We start from the raw sequence: 13,945 nt of genomic DNA on the forward strand, positions 1-13,945 counted from the left end.
CACTGATGGAGCCTATGTGCGTCAAAAGGCAGATAGCTCCATCAGGGCCTTGAGCTGTGGCTGGCAGCTCCATCATCAGGGCCTTGAGCTGTGGCTGGCAGCTCCATCATCAGGGCCTTGAGCTGTGGCTGGCAGCTCCATCAGGGTCTTGTGCTGTGGCTGGCAGCTCCATCAGGTCCTTGTGCTGTGGCTGGCAGCTCCATCAGGGCTTTGAGCTGTGGCTGGCAGCTCCATCAGGGCTTTGAGCTGTGGCTGGCAGCTCCATCATCAGGGCCTTGAGCTGTGGCTGGCAGCTCCATCATCAGGGCCTTGAGCTGTGGCTGGCAGCTCCATCATCAGGGCCTTGTGCTGTGGCTGGCAGCTCCATCAGGGTCTTGTGCTGTGGCTGGCAGCTCCATCATCAGGGCCTTGTGCTGTGGCTGGCAGCTCCATCAGGGTCTTGTGCTGTGGCTGGCAGCTCCATCAGGTCCTTGAGCTGTGGCTGGCAGCTCCATCATCAGGGCCTTGAGCTGTGGCTGGCAGCTCCATCATCAGGACCTTGTGCTGTGACTGGCAGCTCCATCATCAGGGCCTTGAGCTGTGCCTGGCAGCTCCATCATCAGGGCCTTGTGCTGTGGCTGGCAGCTCCATCAGGGCTTTGAGCTGTGGCTGGCAGCTCCATCATCAGGGCCTTGAGCTGTGGCTGGCAGCTCCATCATCAGGGCCTTGAGCTGTGGCTGGCAGCTCCATCATCAGGACCTTGTGCTGTGGCTGGCAGCTCCATCATCAGGGCCTTGAGCTGTGGCTGGCAGCTCCATCGTCAGGGCCTTGTGCTGTGGCTGGCAGCTCCATCAGGGCCTTGAGCTGTGGCTGGCATCGACTGTTGTTGGCTGTCACTGTCACCGGCATGGTGTCTCCAACTGCTCCTTCTGTTAAGATTGTGGGACACCCTTGAAGAGACGGAAATGGAAGAGAATGGCTTGTCAGGAGAGAAGAAAACAGCATTAGTGTGCCCTGCCCCATTCCCTTCCTACCCCAGCTCTCTCACTGATGGTCATTCTCACGGAGTATCAAGTGCTCACCACAGCCATCCATTCCTCTCTAGTGCTTCCTAGTCCCATAGAGCTGGTCCCCTGAGGACTTTGGACCCTCCTGGATGTGTGCCTGGTCTAGTGCGGTGAGTCCTTACTGGCTGGGCTTTCTCCCCACTTCACTGACAGGCTGAGCAGTGAGGGTCTCAGCAGGGCACTGCTCTCCGTCTGGCGGCTGGGACACAAGGTGAAGGTTCAGAAGTTTCAGATTCTTTCCAAAGTAGCTCCACATGTGTGGGAGAAATGAGCTGAAGCAAGTCACCTGACGTACATTCTTGTTGTGACCTCTCTGAGCTCAGCAAGGGGTGGGGGAGGCTCCCTCGGGGCAAACTCTTTCAACCCTAGTGAGGAAGTGGCAGTGATGAGTGAAGTGAAGAACTGAGCCCGCTCCGAAGCTAGCCATTGGGATGGAGGGTGGAGGCAAGACAGGGATGCGTGGGAATGTATCAGCTGCTGCTGTGCATCCCAGGGCTGGGCTTCTAAAACACCATTAGTGAAGGAGGAGGCTCCAGAATTCAGGACCAGCCTGGGCTACACAGTGAGGCCCTGCTTAAAAATTAAAGAAGCAAAGAAAGAAAGAGTGGAGAGAGAAGGAGAGAGAGAGAGAGAGAGAGAGAGAGAGAGAGAGAGAGAGAGAGAGAGAGAGAGAGAGAGATTTGTATTTCTAAGTGGATGTTCCTCAGGTTTAAATGTGTAGTTCGGCTGTAATATCAACCAACAGATCCAGGCTCTGAAGGGAGAACATTTTCAGACACATTGTCACATTGCTCTGTTCTGGGGACCTGTGGCTGGACCCAGGGTTGCTCCTGTGTAGCCACTGTTTGGCCAGCCCTACTGGAACGACCTTGATCTTTGTTTGTTGCAGCGAAAGCAAATGCTGCATGAAAACTCCTATTTGATGCTGTGCTGTTATCCTTCAAAAGCACTGCTGGTGAGATTCTCATGGCTTCCTTTTCACTCAAGTTATGCTCAGAAATGCCTCTCCAAGCTTCTCGTTCTGACTCACTGGCAGGAAAGTGGGGTCAAGTGTGTTTTCAGATCGTCCATTCACTGTGCTGCGTCTTTTAGAGTGAATACAATAAGGCTTACAGTCATATTTTGATTTCTCTTATTATCCAGATGTTTCAGTATTATAGAGAAACATAAAAGACGTAAAATAAAGGATGATTTACTCACACTTTTTATAGCAGAAGAAAAAGGCACAGCTTATTGTAGTCATATTTAAAGTTGGACATGGTGGCAGAGACCCGAAGGTGCACCTGGGGCAGGTGTTGTTTTGAGATCTTTTGTTTAGTCGGGGGCAGGTGTGTGTGTGTGTGTGTGTGTGTGTGTGTGTGTGTGTGTGTGTGTGTGTGTATGTGTGTGTTGCTGAGGGGCTAGTGAGACTGTGTGGAGTGAATGATCCTGAAGATCTCAGCAATCACGTGGGGGTCCTGATATATCTCCTAGGATGGACCCACTTTGTACTTTTCCAAATTGTTGCTGCCAAGTGTGAGTCCATGCATGCACAAGTGGCAGGTGCAGTTTCTCTCTATGCTGTGTGTGTGCGATTACATACACACTCATAGGTGGTGGGTAAAGTTTCTCTCCATGCTACATGTGTGTGATTGCATACACACTCATAGGTGGTAGGTGCAGTTTCTCTCCATGCCGCCTGTGTGTGATTGCATACACACTCATAGGTGGTAGGTGCAGTTTCTCTCATGCTTCATGTGTGTGATTGCATACACACTCATAGGTGGTGGGTGCAGTTTCTCTCATGCTGCATGTGTGTGATTGCATACACACTCATAGGTGGTGGGTGCAGTTTCTCTCATGCTTCATGTGTGTGATTGCATACACACTCATAGGTGGTGGATGCAGTTTCTCTCCATGCTGCATGTGTGTGATTGCATACACACTCATAGGTGGTAGGTACAGTTTCTCTCCATGCCGCCTGTGTGTGATTGCATACACACTCATAGGTGGTGGGTGCAGTTTCTCTATGCTGCATGTGTGTGATTGCATACACACTCATAGGTGGTGGGTGCAGTTTCTCTCCATGCTGCATGTGTGAGATTGCACATGTGCATAGGTGAGAGCCATAATTTCTTGGTCTTTAATTTTTATATGCAAATCATGGCTCCAAGTTCCCAATGGACTTCAATAAACTCGGGATCCAGACAAGACCATCTTTTCTTCTACCTTCTGTTGGCCTGATCAGCAACTCATCTGTCCAAGCTGTGACCCTTTACTACAGAACTCACTTCCTGTGTATCTGCTCCAGAGGGGAATGGGTGAAGAAAACCGTTAAAATAAGGGTAACCAACCATCCTGATCTGCTTGAGACTGTTTCAGCACTGTAGTTGTGGATCCCAAGAATGCCCTGTCCTTGGTCACCCCAAACATCTCATTGATCTTTAGGCTCTGAGTGAGGGCTGACTAGTCGACTGTGTTTTGTAGGAGTTTGATGATCACAATCCTATCAGAGGCCCTTGAGATGGCTCAGTGGTACAGGCACTTGCTGCCAAGCCTGTTGACCTAACTTAGATAACTGGATCCATATGGTAGAAGGAGAGAGTCTTCTACCTCCACAGGCAAGCACAAGAGTACAAGAGCAAACATACACACACAGACACGACACACACACACACACACACACACACACACACACACACACACACACTAATTGTTATAGAAACTTTGATATCAAATTGAACTGAGTGGAATTTTAAAGATAACTGTGCATCTCACACCCATTTGAGGTTTTGATAAATACTTGCACAAGTTCTTTAGAATTTATGGTGGGTTTTTTAATGTAGGCAGAAACGTTGATCTTTTGCTTTATAACCACTAGGTGGCAGTGCTGCTCTGCAAAATGCAACTGGCCTTTTTTTTTGTGTGTGGTTATTTCCCACATGTAATTTCCAGGAAGGTGAGATGGTAGCTTAGTAATTATACAGGATACTAATGAGTTTTCTTCATTTAGATTCCCCACATTCAACTCCATTTGTCCTGTAGACAGCTCTGCAGTCCAATGCTGGGCTTCCATAAAGACGCTGTGGGGACTGTGCATGTCTGTTTCCCTGGTGGCATGCATGTGGTCTTTTACCTATCTGTTCCCTTCTTCTCGACCATCTCCCTTACGTTTTGTACAGAGGTTTTCTGTTATCACAACTGCCATTTCTCCCAGCTGACTTTTGAGGACCAAGGATCCAAGTTGGTGAGGGCAGAATCCCATCAGGCAATTCTGGGAAGAATTGTGTCAGCTCAAACTGCACTGTACATAATCCAGGACAAGGACATGAAAAAAGCTGCCTGTTCTCCCTCCCTTCATCCCTTCATTTTGCCATATCTGACTGTAGTTCCTGGGTCCCCCAAGTTATTGCACAGCTTAGAGGTCACCAGACATCTCACTAGGGGCCGTGTTGGGGTATGTGTACAAGGATGGCGCTTTATATGTAACGTGACTGCTTCTTGGTGACCTAGGTGCCCTGTGCCTTTCCGGGGTCACTTATTGTCCAGGTCCTTACGGACTAGAGAATGAGGGTCACCCTCCCTGTGTGGGGCCAGAAGCTCTGGCATCTGTAGCTGTGGTCTTCTGGCACTCACTCCATTCTTTGTTTATTGTTTGAGCAGAATCTCGCTGTGTATCCCAGCGCACTCCATTCTCATAATAAGCTGCTAAAACATGGAATTCCTCAGACGTAGCTGCCAGGCAGCTAGCCTCCCTTCTGCTGGGATCGTGAGGGTATGCCTCACCAAATCCTTCAGGCAGTTCAGGGCCTGAGGATACTCCACTCAAGAGCCGCACTTACCGTAGGTGTCTCATTTTCTTCTTCAGAAACTCTGAGTACGCTTGATCAGAGTTAAGTTTCCTCTCTGCCCTATCATCGTCCGGTCAAGTATTTGCTGACATTAGAGGAATGTGGGGTTTTGAGAAGGACCATTTGGGATGTTAGTTAAGCCAGAATTCTTCAAGATTTTGTTTGATGTTTACAAGGGGAGGCCCAGTGAAGAAGAAGTCTGAATAATTTGGTGAGCAGACAGCTGCTTGCTTGAGTGGTTTTGATACCAAATGGCCATTTCCTCCTCAGCAGCCTTATGTTTGGTCCTGAGTGTAACAGAATGATGGTCTGGTATGACCTTTGCCCTGCGGTTCACGGAGACTCACCAGGTCACAAGCAGTACTCCCAGACAAGTTCACCGTTCCTTGATATTCCTTCATCACCCTTTGAACTTGCTGTACTCCAAATCCCTTGAGCAATATACCATAAACTTTAGAAATGAGGTGTTGATACAGAATACACGATGTGGAGGGGACCATAAGCCCCTCCCAGAGACGATGGGAGACAAGAAACATTGATGTCTTTCCCCCAGCATAGACTGAGCCATTCTTTGGTGAACTGAGAAGAGTTCTAAGGGGGACATGCTGATACTGAGCATTCCTGCTTCTGACCAGAAAGCTAACAGTGTGCGTACTGGAGACCTTCCATCTGTGACTTTATTTTTTTCCTTCCTGGGACTCTAGGAAACTGTTTTAACATCGCCAAAGGTCGGAAGCATTACATAGCAATGTAATGGCGTGAAGGTTCCCTTGCTCCCACAGCTCATATCACTAATTACAGTCTTCTGAAAATTATAACCAGTGCTCACTTGTCGCTTTGACCTTTCAGAATGGACTTCGATGATGAAGATGGTGAAGGTCCCAGTAAATTTTCAAGGTGAGTTTGTTTTACCTTTCTTAAGCCAGTAACCAGCAGTCACGTGACTGGCATGCGTAGGCATTTAGTGCCTCTTGTCATTGAGCAACCCACTGTCTGTACTTTGACCATCTTGTGTATGACTTGCTTAGTGCCAGTGTTTGGCCTAGTGCCAGGCAGCTATTAGTAATCCTGATATGTCCCAAGCCTGGCCTGGTGATCCATGCCTGAAATCTCAGCACGTGGGAGTATGGGGCAGGAGGATGGCAAATTCAAGGCAAACTTGAGCTAAACAGCAATACCCTGTCTTCAAAAAGCAGAGCAAAAGAAGGCGGCGGGGGTTAAGTAACTAGTTCTTTTTTTTTTTTTTTTTTTTTTTTTTCGAGACAGGGTTTCTCTGTGTAGCTTTGCGCCTCTCCTGGAACTCACTTGGTAGCCCAGGCTGGCCTCGAACTCACAGAGATCCGCCTGGCTCTGCCTCCCGAGTGCTGGGATTAAAGGTTTTCGCCACCACCGCCCAGCTAAGTAACTAGTTCTTAATCCTGTTTGCTTTTAAGTTAAACAGTGACCACTAACTTTAATGGACTCCCTTAAAAAAACAAACATACAAACAAACAAACAAACAAATCCTAGGGCTCAAGTTTAGAGACAATTATCAACATGAACCATTTTTTTCTACTAAGGAAAATTAGGAGAAATACAAGAAATGTGTAGCCTGTTTGAGGTTGGTTGCAAGGTCCCCACAATCAAGCTACTGACTGTGTGAAGGGATCTTTAGCTGGCTCTGTGGGGCTGGCTGGGGAGTAGTCTGCCTTGAAGGAAAGCTCCCGGGTCACCAGTAGTGGTGGTATAGGTAGAACCGTGACTTCCCATCCTTTTGGTTTGTTTTGTTTGAGGCATTGTAGGACACTTAGAAGTGTGCTGAAGGAAGGTGCCATTTTCCCGTTCCCACCATACTTCCCATCTGTATCATCTTCTTCCAGCAGGGCTGGCCTTGATGGCCCCCCTCACTCAGACCTCCTTCTTGGTTACTGCTGATCTGAGAAACGTGGGGCAGGTGATAAGTGCCTGTCTACTGTATTCATACTCCACATCTGGACTGACAGCCTTGGTTGTTTGAAGCAGTTTTGAGAAGTGTGATGTCCATACAGCCCGCCGGGCTGGCCGTCTACTTTTCTCCATACAGGTCCTTTTGGTTCTTTTTTACCCATAACCAAAATGGTAGCTGTGAATGAAGCAGTGTTCTCTACAAATGCAGGAGGGATCCATGTCTCGTTCCTGTCCAGGGATTCCCAGCATCTTCAAGTCCACAGTACATATCTCCTCGCCCCATAAACGTTTACCTTTGAGACCAGGCTCATCTATCCATGTCCCAGCTTCATCCTCAACTGCAGCATGAGAAATGAGATGAGAACACATTTTTTTAACCCATTAATGACCTTGAAATTTCCTGTCAAAACAAAACGCGAGCTTCACCAACAAAGCATGGGTTATCTCTTCCTGTGTAGACTGGACCTATTTTAGGTGTCCTGGTTTCTAAAGATGTACCTTAATAGCAAGGAGTGCTCTGTTCCTGGAAAGGAGCTAACCTCAGAAACGCCCCCTCCCCCTCTCTGCCAAAGCCTGCCCTTGCCACACACAACCTTTCTGTAGAAGGAAACAATGACATTGAGTCCTCTATGTCAAAGTTCCCCTCGAGACTACATACCACAAGCATGTTAACCTCGGGAAATAGTGTTGCTGGGTCTCAGGACAAAAAGAGGAAGAGAAACACGGAGTGACATTTGCTTGACATTTTGCATATCGCAGTCAGTGATGAAACAACAGCGGAGGAACACGGAGCTCACTGGGCCTGAGTGTGAGGAGGCAGCGACCCCATGCTGTGTAACACTCTGAACCTGCCAGTGAGTCACATGTTACACAGTCAAGTTCAAACCTTGGCTTCTCTCAACCACCTCCTTTCCTCTGTGCCTTAAAAATAAGAGAGAGATGGGATGTACTTCCAACATGTGCTGTTACTTACAGGGCTGGGTTCATGAGACCCCAGAGGCCACTGACTTCAATACAATAGGGTACTTGAAATAATCCATGGCTGATGGACCTGTGGGTACATCCGAGTTGCCCAGAGATGGGGAGACAAGCAAGTCCACTCCCTACCTTCCACTTAACCATCCAGGGGAAGGTCAGATGTCTGCTGCCAGCCTTGGTAAGATACACTCTAAGGCCTCTCCCATTTCCTGCCCCATGCTTGCAGTCAGTCTGTAACAGTCCCAGTGGGCAAGGCCCTGAAAAGTGTGGAGACTATGATGCAAGTCAGTCCCCATCCCTTATTAGTTGATTCACAGTCTGCGTAGATACAGCACCATGATCTCTGTCCTCTGATGTGAGTCTAGTGAGAATTCCCAGCTTTTCTCAAGGAATGGAAATATAGAGCTTGGCTTCCTTCCCCAGTATAGCCTAAGGAAGCCGCCTTCACTTGCTGGCACTGGGCTTGACTTCTGTTCCCTCTTGAATTCCATTATCAACTCACAGGTCCTAGCAGCAGGCAGGGATGAACTCTCTGTCTCTAGAAGACTCTGATCAACACCAGAGAAAAACACAAACCTCCCTAAAGCACACCAGGACCCAGTGTCATCCATACTTCCAAATGCCAGCATTCTGATGGCACAGCTAGTCTACAGGCTTACCCTCAAAGTGATGCCCATGTCTTCTCACAACACTGGGCAGCACAGGATGGCATCCTTCTTTAATGTCCCAGGATGTTCCTGTGCTGCAGCTGGCATCAGCTGCCACCAGTGGGAAGTGGTATCTCAGGGATTATTTCAGCGTGAGGATGGCTGACATTGCCAAGCTATCATCAAAAGTCAGAGTTACACACCACACTCTCTGTGTCTTATACTGGCAGGACCAGGTCTTCCTAGGACCCCTTCCCCCTGTGTCAGAGGCCATGAGAGGCACTCAGGCTCCTCTCGGTCAGTCCGGCCTTCAGTGTCTTGGGTTCTGGGTTTCCTACATGTATTCATTGAGACGTCTGTTTAGGGACCCCTCTTCATCACACGCTTTCATACCATCCTGTAGGACCTTAACCTTCAGGTCATAAAAGAATGACACAGTGGTTGGTGGGAGACTCTGAAGTGCCTCCCTTTCTGTGCATTAATCAGGACGGGTGACACCCCACTGCTCTGAGCCTCACTGCTCTGATGACGCCCCACTGTTCTGAGTAAACTCGAGAGGCCCCTTTGCAGCAGGAAAAGACCCAAGTCAACACACAGCTAGCTGCACCTCCCTCTTTGTCCTTGATTTCCTCACTTGTCTCCTGAGGCAAAGCTCTGGGTCTTCCTGGTCCAGCAGAGATGTCACCTCCTGCTGCACCCCAGCTGTGCTTGCTGCAGAGCCCTTGACCCTTCTCCACATATGTAGAGGTAGATTTCCTTACTCCAGCTGCCTGGCTCCCAGCAGTTATGGACGCTCAGAGACACCACAGTCCCAGGCCTAACAGATTGATCCTGTTGTCCCCTTTCCTTGGGGATAAGATGAACTTGGGCCAGCAGATAGGGCCTAGGGATGTGTCATTCTTTTCACAAGATGGCATTCCCTCACCTCTGTATCCTTGACGGCTCCAAAATGAAGTCATACATATCAATGCATACCTCTTGTTCTCAGATCTTGTTGCTGGGCAACCGGCAGTTCTCAGTTCTGTTTAACACACTGCTAGTAGCTCAGGCTTATTTCATAAAATCTAAGATTATTGTATTTGTATCATTTCCTACACTGGCCAGTGAATGCGATTTTCACTTTTAGGTCTTACTTTGTTTTCTTCCTTCAACTCAGCCCACAAATTGAATTTAACTATGGACCCATCAGAGAACCTCACAAAGACCACTCCCAATGTTTATAGAGAGAATTAGTCCATGATAGTAAGATACCGTTGGTTGCCACAGACACTACCTGAAAGCTTTGTACTCGACACTAGGTTTGGGAGACACCACCGAAGGACTTTAAGTGTCAGACTTACATTTAGAGGATTGTCAGTCTGGCTACAATGTGAGGTCTGAGATGGAGGGAAAGGAGAGATGAGAAGAGGCTTAGCCACATGGGGCAGGTGGTGTCAGCCACAGTGGGCAGCGAGCGTGGGTATGGGGAAGGGAGAAGAGTGGAGAGGTGTTTGCAAGAGTTTTGGCACAGACAGAAATTTGGGGTGAAGGAACCGTCGGAGATAAGTCAGAGCAGACATTGTGTTCTTATGATTCAGAAAGGTGCTGAGTGCCAGGATACATATTGGACTAGAGAAGGGAATTCTGGGAGAAGTGTGTGGGGCTAGTGGGATAATGCAAAGGTCAGATTGAGAGACTCCAGATTGATTAGACTCCAGGTGGGGTGGGCAGATTCTCCTTGGGGGTTGCTCTGCACAGAGAGAAAAGTCTGTCTCACATGATCCCCATGGAGACATGCAGGCAGGTGGTGTGGATGATGCTCTGTGTCCTTCCTGAATCATCTTTTCCCGTAAGTGCCTGAACTTCCTGTCTGACTTCCCCTTACTTCATCAGCCCATGCACTCTCAGAGTACCACCTTCTCTGGGTGGCCCCAGGAAGTGTGAGCCAGCAAGGTAGGAGTAGGCACCTCTGGGGAGCTTGCCCTGCCTTGGGTCTCGTGGACAAATGTCCAGCTGAAGAATGTGGTCTGCACCACGTGACCTGCTCTGTGGTTGTGGAAGGGGAGAAAAAGGATGCTGATCTCTCCTTGGCAAGATTCTGGCCTGTGCTCAAGAGCTAGAAATCCTCTGACCAAATTCCTGCTTGCATCACTTTCTCTGGCTTGTAGGTGCCCCACCTGTGGGGCGTTTACCCACCAACCCCACAGCTCCCCAGAGTTTTCTTGAGTGGGAGCAGCAAGAAATATTAGATAGAAGGATTTAGATTGTGGCGATAAACAGATAGAAAACAAAGGATAGCCTCGAGAGGGCCTGGAACCCATTCCAACGAGCCTTGGCTCTGCCCCAGGGTATTTATAGAGATGCCAAGGGGTGGAGCAAAAGACCTCCCCCAGCACAGCCAAGTGCAGACCATCTCAGACACCTGCACTCAGGCCCATGGTCCTAATCATCCTCTCTATGCAGATCTGCTGAGTAAAGCCACGAGGAACCTGAAAACGGGCTCCCACACCCACCTCAACCTGTTCTTACCTGGTCGACCCTTTCTTCCCCTACTTAGCAAACTCTGTCCAGTTCTGTCTGGAGGATGTAGACTTTCCTGACACTGGAGGGTCTTACTCTGTACGCGAGCATTGTACTTCCCTGGCCAGTTTACATCCTTCCAGTCAGTATTGTGGAGTGGGGTTGGCCTTAGGAATCTGCCGGCTGGTCTTAACCTGTCTTCCTCCCATCTCCTACCAGGCTCATCCACCTGTGAACCTCTGAAAAGTCAGCCCCAGCATCAGGGCCCACTGACTCAGCTTCCATTAGATTTCTCACTGTGATCTGGCCTGCTCCCCAGCTTCCAAGTTCCTCAACTTCTCCTTGCACCAGGTCTGCCCTTCCTACAGGAATGTCTCTTCCTCTCTTGGTGCATCCTCTTGATCCTAAGCCTTCCTTTGACCCTCCAGATGGACCCTGTTTCCAGGGCATTCCTCCTTTTTTTATTGCCGAATAGGTCTAAGGCTGCCTACCATCCCCAACCTCTTCTAGCCGCCCACCACCACCTTCTGGGTCTCTTTCTCTCCTGCCTTTTACCTTCCACAGCCTTGCAGAGCACGTGATCAGGTCCCACCTCTGGGTTCTGCTGTGCACAACCACCTTCCTACTTAATGCCCTTTGCTGCTTGAAAACCGTGTTGGGCTTCCTTGTTTTCTCTGTTTCCCCATTGGGGGCTGGCTCAGGACTCCTTGAACAGAAGATATGCTCCAGAAGGCTCACAGCAGGCCACCACAGGGACCGCTGCTGTGTACACACACCATGCACGTCTCAGCACACACGGCATGCACACCGTCATGCCACTGGGCCTGATTGTCATGCTGGCCCACTTCCTGGAAGGATGGGGTGCGAAGCTGATGAATACATGCAGTGTGTGGAGCAGCCTTGCCTGGGGATCTTCCTTTCTTACTGTTAGTGTCGCTTTCCTTCCTAGAGAAACCACAAAGTCCTCCGTCCTGCAACAGCAGCAGACGTGGGGTGTATTTTTAGACACTGTTTCATCCCAGGGAACAACTTTGTCTTAAGTGTGTTGAATGGGGCTGGCTGTTACTCTCTTTTGAGCCTAAAGGTAATAAATAATTCGACACAGAAATATTCTCCCAGCCCTTCTGTTAGGTTCGATAATTCCTTGCAGTGTTTTTTTTAAAGTGGTTATTGGTTAATAAGGGGTCACACCTGTTCTGTTACTACGCTACAGGGTGCAGCACAAAGGCACGTTCACAAGTTTTTGTAAAGTGAATCTGCATCATCAGTGGTCTCCTCAGTGACACAATGTGTAGCAAGGCTTGTGATAGTGTTAGATACTGCAAGCCCATTGTCAGCTGAGGGTATTGTTAAGGAGAAAGGCATTAGATACAGCTCCTGCCAAACATCTCAGCCACCTGGGCTGCCTTAGGCCAGATTAGAGCACTCACATCAGCCTGTGGCTGGCTAAGCGTCCAACACGTCCCTACTTGATAGTGGGATGTTGAGGACTCCTGAGTGAATGAAAGTAGCATGGCTGTGTGGGAACTCGTCATTATTGGGTGCTTTATGTATTTTGAGGTTCAGTGCTTACTGAATGGGTTATCACCATCAAAAAATTGAAGGAGCTATCTTATAGTTGGAGGCTATCTTATAGTGCTTCATACCATGAAGTGTATGTGTCACATATGTAAGCACACATCCATGTTTAAGATCATGCTTGTACACAGAAAGCCTCCTAGGATGCTTTGGTCTTCCATGGTGCCTGGTCTTAATTTTGCATGTCTAGGGAAAACCCATAGATACGTGGGTAATTTAGGAAGTGCCAATACATATCCAGAGAAGGAGGCTGCTGAGGTCCATGCTCCCCACACACAGACAAGAGCTTACCGATGTGTCAGGGCTCTGCTTCAGCGCACAAGTACCAGAACACTCAGCCATTGTGATTTAGGCCTCGGAATTTGGCCATCTGATGTGTTTGTGTTATTTTTTTCCCAATGTCTGCTGACCCCGGTCTGATCCTTCTCTTTTTCCCTCCCCCTGACCTCTTGCTTTCTGGGAAGAGAGAACCACAGTGAGATCGAGCGGCGCAGGCGGAACAAGATGACTCAGTATATTACAGAGCTCTCCGACATGGTTCCCACCTGCAGCGCGCTGGCTCGGAAGCCAGACAAGCTCACCATACTGCGCATGGCTGTTTCGCACATGAAGTCCATGAGGGGCACGGGGAACAAATCAACTGACGGCGCATACAAGCCTTCCTTCCTCACTGAGCAGGTGCCCCAGCGCTACTCACTCTTCTGGTGTTGCGGCCAGTGGAAGTGGGGGAGAGCCTTAGTTAGGGTCACAAGCCTGAGGTAAATGATATGGGAACATGAAGTTCAGGAGTGGGGAAGGAGTGAAGGCGAGAAATTTTGCTTCCACTCTTCGGCAAGAAGTACTCTTCGAGAGTGCCAGATCTCTCTATTTTCTGCTCTTTCATCTCCCATCTACCTCGATGAGGAGTGGTTATAAACTGTGATGAGCACGCTGATGCAGGAAGATGGTGCCGACACCATAACTCCTGTATGTTAGGGTAGTGAGAGGATGGTCATGCCGTGAGAGCCCAAAAGCAGTCACGGTGATGGCTGCAGTGTCCTGGTCCAGGCTGCCTCTTTCTGTCCATTTAGTTTAGCTGACAAGCCGCTGCTCTTCATCACTGTTTGAGGGCTGAAGAAGTCGAAGCTTGAATTTTCCAGGGCCAGTTACTTAGAGAAGGAACTGGAGACTGCTCTACTGGGGTTCCCTAAAGCCACGTTTTTTTTTATGCCCATGCTAACTGGGGAGAAGAAATGCATGAACTAGCAAGACATCATTAGTAAATGGATTGACAGGAACCAGGCGGCTTGTGGGCCAAGTCCTTGTCCTTCATAGTTGAGCATCAGTTAGTGCTTAAAGCTTTAGTTGACGTGTCTAACTAAACATGGAGCTTTGACTTTCGGGCTTCCGTAGCTCTCCTGAGATAAATGAAGCCGATGGATTCAGTGGAAAGAGGTGAAAT

The 13,945-nt window shown here is 48.9% G+C and overlaps 1 protein-coding gene across 7 annotated transcripts in view; it reads left to right on the forward strand.

Annotated features, from left to right (window-relative positions):
• The window catches only part of Arnt2 (aryl hydrocarbon receptor nuclear translocator 2), a 161,912-nt gene that overhangs the window by 49,628 nt on the left and 98,339 nt on the right, over window positions 1–13,945 (forward strand). For 5 of the 7 annotated variants that reach the window (XM_052713842.1, XM_052713846.1, XM_052713844.1 and 2 more), the window contains 2 exons: window positions 5,726–5,773; window positions 12,969–13,182. In XM_052713842.1, the coding sequence (XP_052569802.1) occupies window positions 5,726–5,773; window positions 12,969–13,182 (262 nt within the window). The remainder of the gene's footprint in view (window positions 1–5,725; window positions 5,774–12,968; window positions 13,183–13,945) is intronic. The other 2 variants (XM_052713843.1, XM_052713840.1) reach the window with 1 other exon arrangement.

The sequence above is a fragment of the Peromyscus californicus genome, unplaced genomic scaffold, assembly GCF_007827085.1.
Source record: "Peromyscus californicus insignis strain IS unplaced genomic scaffold, ASM782708v3 Scaffold_4__1_contigs__length_199733344, whole genome shotgun sequence".
Classification (NCBI taxonomy): Eukaryota; Metazoa; Chordata; class Mammalia; order Rodentia; family Cricetidae; genus Peromyscus; species Peromyscus californicus.